This window comes from Oncorhynchus nerka, linkage group LG9a (assembly GCF_034236695.1).
Source record: "Oncorhynchus nerka isolate Pitt River linkage group LG9a, Oner_Uvic_2.0, whole genome shotgun sequence".
In the NCBI taxonomy this organism is placed as follows: Eukaryota; Metazoa; Chordata; class Actinopteri; order Salmoniformes; family Salmonidae; genus Oncorhynchus; species Oncorhynchus nerka.
In genome coordinates, this window is record NC_088404.1 from 19446012 (window position 1) to 19458174 (window position 12163).

A 12163-nucleotide genomic window follows, 5' to 3' on the forward strand; every position below is an offset into this window, starting at 1 on the left:
ATATCAACTCGGAACTGGTACCCTATGTATATAGCCAACTTATCATTACTCCTTGTGTATTTATTCCTTATGTTTTTTTTTGTGTTTTTTTTATGTCTCCCTGCATCGTTGGGAAGGGCCTGTAAGTAAGCATTTCACTGTTAGTCTACACCCTGGGTCTCGACCCCGCCCTGTGCAACTGGGTACTGGACTTCCTGACGGGCCGCCCCCAGGTGGTGAGGGAAGGCAACAATATCTCCACCCCGCTGATCCTCAACACTGGGGCCCCACAAGGGTGCATTCTGAGCCCTCTCCTGTACTCCCTGTTCACCCACGACTGCGTGGCCACGCACGCCTCCAACTCAATCATCAAGTTTGGGGACGACACAACAGTGGTAGGCTTGATTACCAACAACGACGAGACGGCCTACAGGGAGGAGGTGAGGGCCCTCGGAGTGTGGTGTCAGGAAAATAAACTCACACTCAACGTCAACAAAACTAAGGAGATGATTGTGGACTTCAGGAAACAGCAGAGGGAACACCCCCCTATCCACATCGATGGAACAGTAGTGGAGAGGGTAGTAAGTTTTAATTTCCACGGCGTACACATCACAGACAAACTGAATTGGTCCACCCACACAGACAGTCGGGCTGTATCACCGGCTGGTACGGCAACTGCTCCGCCCACAACCGTAAGGCTCTCCAGAGGGTAGTGAGGTCTGCACAACGCATCACCAGGGGCAAACTACCTGCCCTCCAGGACACCTACACCACCCGATGTCACAGGAAGGCCATAAAGATCATCAAGGACAACAACCACCCGAGCCACTGCCTGTTCACCCCGCTATCATCCAGAAGGCGGGGTCAGTACAGGTGCATCAAAGCTGGGACCGAGAGACTGAAAAACAGCTTCTATCTCAAGGCCATCAGACTGTTAAACAGCCACCACTAACATTGAGTGGCTGCTGCCAACACACTGACTCAACTCCAGCCACTTTAATAATGGGAATTGATGGGAAATGTAAAATATATCACTAGCCACTTTAAACAATGCTACCTAATATAATGTTTACATACCCTACATTATTCATCTCATATGTATACGTATATACTGTACTCTATATCATCTACTGCATCTTTATGTAATACATGTATCACTAGCCACTTTAACTATGCCACTTTGTTTACATACTCATCTCATATGTATATACTGTACTCAATACCATCTACTGTATCTTGCCTATGCCGCTCTGTACCATCACTCATTCATATATCTTTATGTACATATTCTTTATCCCCTTACACTTGTGTCTATAAGGTAGTAGTTTTGGAATTGTTAGCTAGATTACTTGTTGGTTATTACTGCATTGTCGGAACTAGAAGCACAAGCATTTCGCTACACTCGCATTAACATCTGCTAACCATGTGTATGTGACAAATACATTTTGATTTGATTTGATGTGACAACATTTGATTTGAGATGGCTACTGTGGTACTGTATTAGAGGTCGACCGATTATGATTTTTCAACGCCGATACCGATACAGACAATTACAACAATACTGAATTAACACGTATTTTAACTTAATATAATACATCAATAAATTCAATTTAACCTCAAATAAATAATGAAACATGTTCAATTTGGTTTAAATAATGCAAAAACAAAGTGTTGGAGAAGAAAGTAAAAGTGCAATATGTGCCATGTAAGAAAGCTAACGTTTAAGTTCCTTGCTCAGAACATGAGAACATATGAAAGCTGGTGGTTCCTTTTAACATCTTCAATATTCCCAGGTAAGAAGATTTAGGTTGTAGTTATTTTGGGAATTATAGGACTATTTCCCTCTATACCATTTGTATTTATTAACCTTTGACTATTGGAAGTTCTTATAGGAACTTTAGTATTGCCAGTGTAATGGTATAGCTTCCATTGAACCAGGAACAAAATGACAACAGCCACCCTCGGAGCAGCGTTACCCATGCAGAACAAGAGAAAAAACCACTGCAAGTCTCAGAGCAAGTGACGTTTGAAACGCTATTAGCGCGCTAACTAGCCAGCCATTTCACTTCGGTTACACCAGCCTCATCTCGGGAGTTGATAGGCTTGAAGTCATAAACAGCGCAATGCTTGATGCACAACGAAGAGCTGCTGGCAAAACGCACGAAAGTGCTGTTTGAATTAATGTTTACGTGCCTGCTTCTGCCTACCACCGCTCAGTCAGATACTTAGATACTTGTATGCTCAGTCAGATTATATGCAACGCAGGACACGCTAGATAATATCTAGTAATATCATCAACCATGTGTAGTTAACTAGTGAGTATGATTGATTGATTGTTTTTTATAAGATACGTTTAATGCTAGCTAGCAACTTACCTCGGCTTACTGCATTCGCGTAACAGGCAGTCTCCTTGTGGAGTGCAACAAGAGGTAGGTCGTTATTGCGTTGGACTAGTTAACTGTAAGTTTGCAAGATTGGATCCCCCGAGCTGACATGGTGAAAATCTGTCTTCTGCCCCTGAAGGAGGCAGTTAACCCACCGTTCCTAGGCCGTCATTGAAAATAAGAATGTGTTCTTAACTGACTTGCCTAGTTAAATAAAGATAAAATAAAGGTGTAAAAAAAAAAATATATATATATATATATATATATATATACCGATTTCCGATTGTTATGAAAACTTGAAATCGGCCCTAATTAATCGTCCATTCCGATTAATCGGTCGACCTCTATACTGTATATCTTCCATGATAGGATGAGATATTAGCTATTCAATTCTACTAGGAGATAAGGAACATTTCATGTAAATGTGAGGCTTAAGTCTGCAGACAGACATGCTATCTGGATAAAGTCTGTTGCATTGCTATCAGAAGTATCTAGAAGTCAAGGTCTTGAATTTCTGGCTTTGACAATCACACCCGCCCCCACCCCCCTACAACATTCATCCAGACTGTGTCAGTCAGTCTTGACTCAGACCTAGAGCAGGCCTGCAGTGTCTGTCAAGCCTAGCTGATCTCTTTGCAGGTGGTGGAAATGACCTCTGATCACTAGGCTCTGAGGTGACAAGGGTTACTGTGGCCTGCTGGGAGTGCATTCCCTAATGGGGGTAAGGGGGTCAGGCCCAGGGTTTGATCCGTACGCTCCAACAAAAGAACCAGGATGTGTCGGAACAAAAGCCACTTCCTGCTGGAGAGGCTCGGAGATCTGGAAAATAGCCCCTGTAATGACGACCCCAGAGCTCTACCACAGACCTCCCATCATGCATCTGGGTGGCTGGTTTGCTCCCCTTCAAAGATAATCATTTGATTCAGCACTACTCTGTGACTGAAACGCTATGTTTCTGCCCTCATTGTTGCCCTTTCCTCTCTGCCTGCAATGTCAGAAACATTTATTTATCACCAGGATATCCAGCATCTTTGAAGTGGCAAATATATGATTAAATCATGCTTGAAGAGCTCCCACCTCAAGACGGGAGGGTTAACCCCTGAGGATGAGAGTTGGGCTCAGGACGCTTATATAATATAATAGTGACTTAGCCAGGTTAAGGTATGAAGACCTAAAAGACCAATTCTCTCACTGTCACCATCTTTACGCTATACCTGGTCAGACTGTCATTGTCAGGGTAGTCATACCTATTCAGCTGGGACTTGAGGAGACGAAAGCCCCCTAAACCCCTCTCTCTTTCTCCCAGAAAACACGTCCAGCGACTGATGAAGAACAACACGGGCAGAGGGGGGCGTGTGGTTCACAGAACATTATTAGATCTGGGATTGGGGGAGAGAGAGCCAGTAAAAGGAGGTTGGTGTGTATGTGTCAGCCAGCAGGGAGTTGTGGAGGCCAGACTGGGGTCAGTCAGACTGACACACAATCGCCTGATTCCACTGCTCTGGCCTCGACCCTCTCCAGCCACCCAGGGCCTCGATACAGCTAGCCAGCCTGCCTGTCCCTGTCCACCCTACTAGGGAGAATACAAAAGAAATACCAGGAATGGAGATAAATCTTGGTTAGCTCTATACATTACGTCACGTTTTGTAACTATAGCCTCAATATCCCCTTTTGAAAAAGTGTCTCACAGGAATAAATATAGAAAATATGTAGCAGACACAGCATTCTAAAACTTATCAAAGCATCATGCCTACATCAAAACTCTTCACTGACAAACTCTTAGAAACCCCTCCGTGTGGCTTCCTAATCCAAACAGAGATCAATCATTCAGCAGTGACACCGTAGTACGGAGGGAAACTAGAAAAGCAGTGGGTGAAGGGTTAATTGGGCCTCAGACTCAGCGGTGTGGCTGGCTGAGGATATGGGTGTGTGATGACATAACAGTCTGGAGCCGAGTACACTGTAAGTACATGTCTGTCTCCACGGCAGCCTGTAGCGTGTCAGGACAGGAGGAGAGGACACGGCTGGCACTGACCCACACACAACTAACCACAGACGTCTCTCTCTCACGCACTCTGTGTCTAATAAAAGACATGGAGTCCCTGTCAGGACTCAGGACAACACAAGGCAATCCCCTCAATGGGGTATGGAAATGGAAGAAATCAAAAAGGAACGTAGAACTTAGAAGCAGTATATATCATGGGCTAGGTCTGCAGTGTTTCATATCCACCATGGACACACACTACTAAGAAAAACTCAACTAGACTCATTCAGGGACTTAATAAGCAAGCAACGAGAGTGGCCACACAAAGTGTCATGACCTCCACTGTATGTGAAGAATATTTGAGCAACACGGCAAACTCAGGTACAGTGATCAGTGTCAATGAGGTCATATTATGCAGTAGTCTGTCACTCAGTGACTAGCCTCTATAGTCACTGTATCGTAACACTATTGACTACAAGTAAATAAGTCATGATACTTATCTAAAGACAAGAGAGCAACTTACCATGGTGCCCCGTATATGCGGAATCCCTTGACTGTGACCTCAGAGTCCTGCAGGTAAGTACAGTTAGAGAGAAGGGCCTGAACATCGTCAAAGTCCTCTGGTCTCAGCTTAGAGACGGAGGGAAAGCGATAGTAATCCTGCTTGACCAGCTCAGCCATGAAGTCCTTGTCAAACGTCAGTTCATGGTTCCCTGCAATCACCACCTTGAATTCATAAGGTAGACTCCCTGCAGGAGAGACAGCAGGGAAGACATGTTGAATATGGATGGGATAGATAGCTTTCTGTTACTGTTCAACATAAGGCAAGTGACATGTACAGAATATAAACACTACATAGCTTTGGCCAGTAGCATGGTTTCTGGGAATACCCCAGTTGGTGAATCAATATTCATTCACTAGAATAGAAAGTTGTCTTTGAGAGGTTAAGGGAATGGTCCATGGAAGTAAAACGCCACAAATTAAAAGGTTCAGGCTTCTTGACCTCCTCAGACCAGGGTGAACTTTTCTCCCCTCTTACAAAAGAGCAATAACTGCAGATAAAGACCATAGTTACCCAGCCAACGCACATCTCAGTCAACAAAGGGGAATTTCAACATTTTTCATTTGACCTTTTTACTTTCTTGGAGAGGTCCTTTGTCCCAGTTACCTCTTATATTACCGCAGCAGCTCTGTATAGGGCTCAAATTCAAAGCTCAACTCAATTTTCTCTCGGCTGTATGCTAAAATGTATTTGAAGCTGAGGAGGATGGCAATGTTTTAATGTGTGGCCGGCCTTCAAAGAAAGTTACTTCTTCCTTTCTGCCGGTTCTTCATTTCAAATGTTTCATTTACAGTAGTAAATATTAAATAACGTCAAAGCAGATATTTTTTATGAGGAGAATAGTTTTTGCTTAAATAAGGAAGTCCAAATGATACCAAATACCGTTGGTATAGTAACTTACAGCTAATAACCTTTTTAGTCAAGATAGAGGTTACTGTACAGTATGCTGAGCACGGCCGGCACGCTCATAAGGCAGGATTAGGCCACCGGCTATGACGGAAGATTGACGAGGGAGACATTTTCTGAGCTAAACTGACCAAGACCTCCAACAACAACACATAAAACCTCACATAATTCTGCCCAAAACCAATATATCTCAACCAGTGGCAAAATGGGCTTTTAAGGTGAGCACTGATGCCGCCCTGTGATAAACAGTGCCCACTTTGTCAAAGGCAGGGTGCTGTTGTAGAGACGCATCGTTGCGGTGCTCCTCCACGTTACGTAAAAAAAAATGATCAAACATGTAACAAATACAGGATATAGTAGAAAGAGTATGGGGCCTTTTCTGTAGTCTACAGGATGGAGATAAAATCTATGACAATATAATGAGACGGACACTTTTTACATCATGCAGGTTTCTCTGATCAAATAGCCTAACCTCAATAAAAAACATGCTGTCACGTTAACAAACATATCCTTAAAACAGGCCAGGTCAAAGTAAAATGGATAATATGGAATAGACGATCAAGTGTTGTCCAGGAGTTTCACCCCATTGTCATGATCAGTTGCATTTTACCTTTACGCTCTAACCACTAGGCTACCTGCCCCCGCATCAAGCTTGTATCCGTACATTTTTGGACAAGCTGATCATAGCGGATAAAAAAAAAATACTTCTGCATTTCCCGCTGTGGAAACACATTGCGGCAGGATAACCTAGTGGTTAGAGCGTTGGACTAGTAACCGAAAGGTTGCAAGTTCATATCCCTGAGCTGACAAGGTACAAATCTGTCGTTCTGCCCCTGAACAGGCAGTTAACCCACTGTTCCTAGGCCGTCATTGAAAATAAGAATTTGTTCTTAACTGACTTGCCTAGTTAAATAAAGAAAAAATAAAATCGCAAATAGGCTCACGATAACTCCTGATAAAGTTGGGCAGCTGATATTCAGAGCTTAAGTAGCCAAATTGATTAGTCACATGAATCAGGACTAAAGCCAATGCAAAAGCTGGCTATAATGGTGGGCCTACCATTGCAGCTGACAAAATTAAATTTCAGGCAAAACTGTAGGCTACACCTCATTAAGCAACGCCGATGCCTTTTGGACTACTTTTTTTGGTCCTGTTCGGACATCTTAAAAAAATGTTTTACAAATGGTAGGCTGACCACGTAGATGGGCATTCATAAAATGTCATTTCAGGCAAAACTGTAGGCTACACCTCAGTAAGCACGGGCCGATGCCTTTTGGACGTCTCTTTTTGGTTCAGATTTGGTGCAGTCTAGACCGGTCTTAATTTGAACGTCCAGGGACATTCATTGATTTTTGGTCCATAAAATACATATTTTCACCTTTCATTCAGAACCCAAATTTAACCTAATTTCAACATCTGGAAAATACATATTTTACAACATCAACATCATTTTTGGTCTGGCCTAGGGCGGCAGAACGGCAAGGAACGTCCCTGATGCTGAGGGTTGAGAGCAAAAAAAGAGCAAGTGTGTGTGACTCTCTTTACCTAGCCAGTCATTGAATTTCTTGACCTCAGATGGTAGGCCCAGTTCAGTGAAGTCCCCAGTATGAAGCAGGACATCCCCGTATGGCATCTGGATCCCATCCGTCCTGGAGTGTGTGTCCGACACGCAGACGAAACGTGTATGACCGGAGGGTTTAGGGGTGTCATAGGGAATGGGCTCCACCCTGTCATCGAAGAGGGACAGCAGAATCAGTGTACGAGTTTGTGTCAAATTATTAAAGCAGCCCTCCATTTGAAAATGTAACCTAGGTTGTCAATGTGACACATGCAGCAACCTCCAATATAAAATAATATTACAAATAAAACAGCCTTCTCTAAAGATGTCTAAGGAATCCCAAACTGGAATTGGCCATCCAACCTTTAAGCTAGTGCAGGTCCCCCATAAAGTCTCACAGTTGCCTCGTCATTGGGAGCCAGACTGTGTGACCCAGGCTGTGATTGTGAACTCATGTGAAATTTTGGGCTGTCGGGGCTGGCCAACTGCGATGCATGGAATCATGCTGGCAAATTATAGATTAAGCTGCTAGTTTGAATGAGTCGACCAAGGTGTTTTAATGCAAATCATCACAAAGTCCAGGAGGTTTTTCATTACTCCCTACTCTTGCCATGTGTCCATCAGATATGAATGAATTACCGTACCTATATCTCTATCACTGTTGACTTTGGCTTCTTCTGTTAATTACACTCTACACTGTCCTGTTCTAAAATGCTCCATCCGATTTGATTACTATAGCTTCAATAAACAATTTAACTGATACAAGGTCCATCTCGCTGTTGTACTGAGACATCTGTCCATGGTCTAAGACAAATAGACAAAGAGAGCGCAGATGTGATTTAAAAACTGCAATTTAAAAAAAGGTTAATCGTGGACTAAATGAAAAACACTGGTTAACAGAAGTCCTGACTTCAATAAAGACGACATCTGTCTTACACCTTTGTTTTGTCTCTGCTAGAAAAGCTAGTTTTGTGTGTCAGTCAGCCAGTCAGCCAGCCAGTCAGCCAGCCAGCCAACCAGCCAGCCAGCCAGCCAGCCAACCAGCACCTGCCTCCAGCTCTGACCAACCCGGGCCCACCCATCCCATCCACAGCAACACTCATTACATCCTAATGATTAGAAGTCAATAGGGAAGTTACTTAGAATTGAGCTGTGACCCAGAGGTCAAAGGAGCATTGTTAAATAGCTTATAAACCCACCTCACCTCTGACCTCAGTTACATTAATAACATGAAAGGTGGCTTCCGCCTCACACACTGTAGGTTATTTGACAGGGCACTGAGGATAACCAAACATGTTTAAGTCATACTCCATCTATTCAAGACAAGCTCATGTGTGCTGAGAATAGAGCACACAGAAGGTATGGTGGTGGATGTTATGAGGCCAGATGTCCATATATTTAGTCTTTTGTTTGAACACATTCATCAATCAATCAATCAATCCTCTGTGCACTGTAATGGCCCATCAGATGAAAAAGAGATAGATATAGTGCAGGTCTGCGGCTAGATAGATACTCACATGTGGACATGGGGTGGTTGGAAGCGGCTCTGGTTAATGTTGTAGTGGGTGAAGGCCTGTGTGGGGTTGGAGCTGTACTCGTCCACAGTGATGGTCACCTTGCCCTGAGAGGGGGGGTTTCTGTGAGCCATGGCTCTGCTGCTTGGGACATGGGCAGTTAGTTTACCAGGATCCAGAACCATTTTAGGGAGTGGGCATCATTCAGAACAGCCCCGTTCACTAACTCAGACCCACCGGCCCTCTGGACAACTGGCCACAATCTGTACCACCGCAAACAAAAAGAGAGGAGCACACCTCAAAATACAGTAATTGTGCAGCAGACATGATTAAAAATAATGTGTTGCTGTAAATGACAGCTTTAAGTAAACCACTTGTGTTGTACAAAAGCAACATCAAGAAGACACCCAGAATTATAAGAATTATTCAACCACTAATATCAGAAGAGGTGATACACTTTCATATTTCTCGCTAATGTCTTCTGAAGTGCTGATAGATTTTACCTACAGTAGAAAGGATACAAAACAAGCTTGGACATTAAACCTAACAATACTGTAACGTCAGTAGGAAATATATAATATCAAACTACTTACTGTTCGCATTGTGTTCCAATCAAAAGGCTTGAAATAACCCAGGCCTACATTTTTTTTTACAAATGTAAAAGTGTGAATTGATACAATGTAACCAAACGAATTGTAGTTGCTGTATTGGCCAGATGACAAAACAGTGAACTTAAACTACACCACTTTCGTTCAAGACATTGGAAACTGAAAATTAAAACATAAAAACTACCCAGACGAATTTAACATTAGCAGGTTAGCAGCGGTGCAGAGTGCAGACAGACATGTACTATCAGTCAACTGTAACAAGCTGATTATCTACAAGCTGAACTGTAAAGAGGATATTTTACCTAAAAACATATGTTCCCTCTAATTTTGGTTTCACGCTGCAACATTTGGAAAAGGGGATTTTTAAATATATGCACCATTTCTACCAATCAGCCTAAAGACACAGAAGAGACTAAATTGAACCTCTCACCCGATATTACAAGATCGTGTTCTTCCTCATTTATTGTAGGCCTATTCTGCATTACAGAACAAAATACAAACATAAACCAAGCTCTCTCATCTACAATATTACGAATAGCAACATTTAGAGCCTCGACGGAAACCTCTGTTTCCGAATGGCTCGTAATGACAAATCACCCCTAACCCACCGCTTTGTGCCTCGTTATTTTTTCCCAGCGATGTTCTTGCCAAACGGGTGGCGAGTTCCGTTCATCCGGTAGATATGTTCTCAGGGTTAGCTCTCTGTCTATGTTGTCAAAAACGCCGTCCCATAGATAACGCAGACAACTTGGAGGTCTTGAGAGGTGGAGGTCGTGGCTAGCAGGGCAGAACCTTCGACCCTGGGAGACCCTCGGCTGGCTCTTGAGGAAATGCGACAGAAAGGCAACGGGCGAGATAGGAGCCTCGATGTGAGAAGAGAAGGGGGGAGCCCGAGAGAGCGGAGCAGCGCGAGTCTGCGAGAGGACTGCCACCGGGGTCAGAGAGCACACAGTAGGCTACAGAAGCTCAGAGCCAAGGAGGCGACTGCACTGGGACAACTGTTAGTAGAATTGTAAATATGATTAAAAGCAAGCTATTTTTGAACCATTTATATTTTTGGATAGCCTACAAATGGGCTCATTTAGCCATAGACGACTTTGTTGCCTAAGAAGTTTGAGGGTATTCTTCCACGTCTGTTTAAAGAAATAGTCGGTGTTGTATTGTACTATATTTTAATTGTTAAAACGTATTATACAAAATACGACAATAATTAACATTATACAGAATAAAATACACATTTGAACTGTTAAATGTAAGGTCGTACATATCAGGGTAAATTAAAACAATGATGTGCACTTGGAAATGATAAGAAAACAGGCTATACATTTGTGAATAAACTGTTATGACCCGTTGTACTGCATGTTGCCTTCTTAATGCATGCAGTATCCTCAATCTCAAGAGCAACAAAGGAGAAAAGAAAAAGTAACACTATTCTTCAACTAGTTTATATGTATACATGAACAACAGTGCATAACATACAGTATGTTGGTGTGCTGTATGCAGAGTCTTGCGATCCTATGCAGTAACAGTTGAGGTGGTCTAATCTCCCAGAGGAAGTGATTAGGTCTAAGTGCTGTTATGTGGCCCTGTTCCTTAATGTAAGGCCCCTTCAGCAAACAAAAGATGCATTCTTTTGCTTTTCTACTGACACGGGTGCATAACCTGACTCCATTCAATTACCTCATACTTAGGATATTTTCATTTAGTTGTAACGTATTATAGAGGAAAAAATTACCTTTCCTTAGTGTTGATTCACACTTCAGCACTTACTAGATAACAATATCTGGTGCTTTTCGATGTAGGTGTGTGTATGTGACGGTTTGTGTGTGACAGTGTGTGTTTGTGGGAGTCATGCAGTATGTACAAGGATGGGTATTTCTCTAAGCCTTCATATCCTCTCCTTATTTTCTCCCTCTTTAACTGTTGTCTTAGTGTGTGAGGATAGGCTGAAGGGCTTCAGTTCTATGGCAACCAGACTGGTGAGTATTTCATGACGTCTGTCCATGTCAAGTGATGGTATGCCACCGTCAATGCTCTTTTGAGTAATTTGTGGTTTCGCCGAGGGGTTGCATGGTTCAGTTGAATCTGTTGATGGCAAAAAATGCTCCTGAAAATGGACAGTACAGTAATTTGGGCGACTGGTAGCCTAGTGGTATTTATTAGCCTAGTGGTATTTATTTTATTTTACCAGGCAAGTCAGTTAAGCCTGTTCCTAGGCTGCCATTGAAAATAAGAATTTGTTCTTATTAAATCTAGAAAATAAGGAACAAAACCTGCGATAAAACAGTTTAGCAGAAAAGCCAATCTTAGCCTTGAGACCATGCTGTTTACCATTCTACTCCATATTATATTTATTCAAAGCTATCTACATCAGTGACAGTACAGTCTCCTGTATAGGAAAAGATGACCCTCAGTTGACCTCAAAAATAATAATTAAGTGGACTTATCCATAATGCTAGGTAGAGAAATCAATAGGGTTGCTGGCTGCTCACACAATGCAGTGTGGCTCTTTTAAGCAGCAGTGGTCTATGGGTTAAGGAAAGCCCTGGTGGATCCCAGTGAATGCAGCAGCTTGGGTTGAGCCCACCCTCTGGAGCCATATTGACTGATTCAGCAACTGAGGTAATCAGTGGAAGGAGATACAAATATCTCCCCACCCACCCCTACC

At 42.9% G+C, this 12163-nt stretch overlaps 1 protein-coding gene across 1 annotated transcript in view; it reads right to left on the reverse strand.

Moving 5' to 3' along the window:
- LOC115134014 (metallophosphoesterase MPPED2) overlaps positions 1-10411 on the reverse strand; it is a 38552-nt gene extending 28141 nt beyond the window's left edge. The window contains exons 1-4 of the mRNA XM_029667518.1: positions 10104-10411; positions 8891-9150; positions 7361-7542; positions 4871-5096 (exon numbers count right to left, since the gene is read on the reverse strand). Of these exons, the coding sequence (XP_029523378.1) occupies positions 4871-5096; positions 7361-7542; positions 8891-9072 (590 nt within the window). The 5' untranslated portion in view covers positions 9073-9150; positions 10104-10411. The remainder of the gene's footprint in view (positions 1-4870; positions 5097-7360; positions 7543-8890; positions 9151-10103) is intronic.
- Between the last annotated feature and the right edge of the window lie 1752 nt (positions 10412-12163).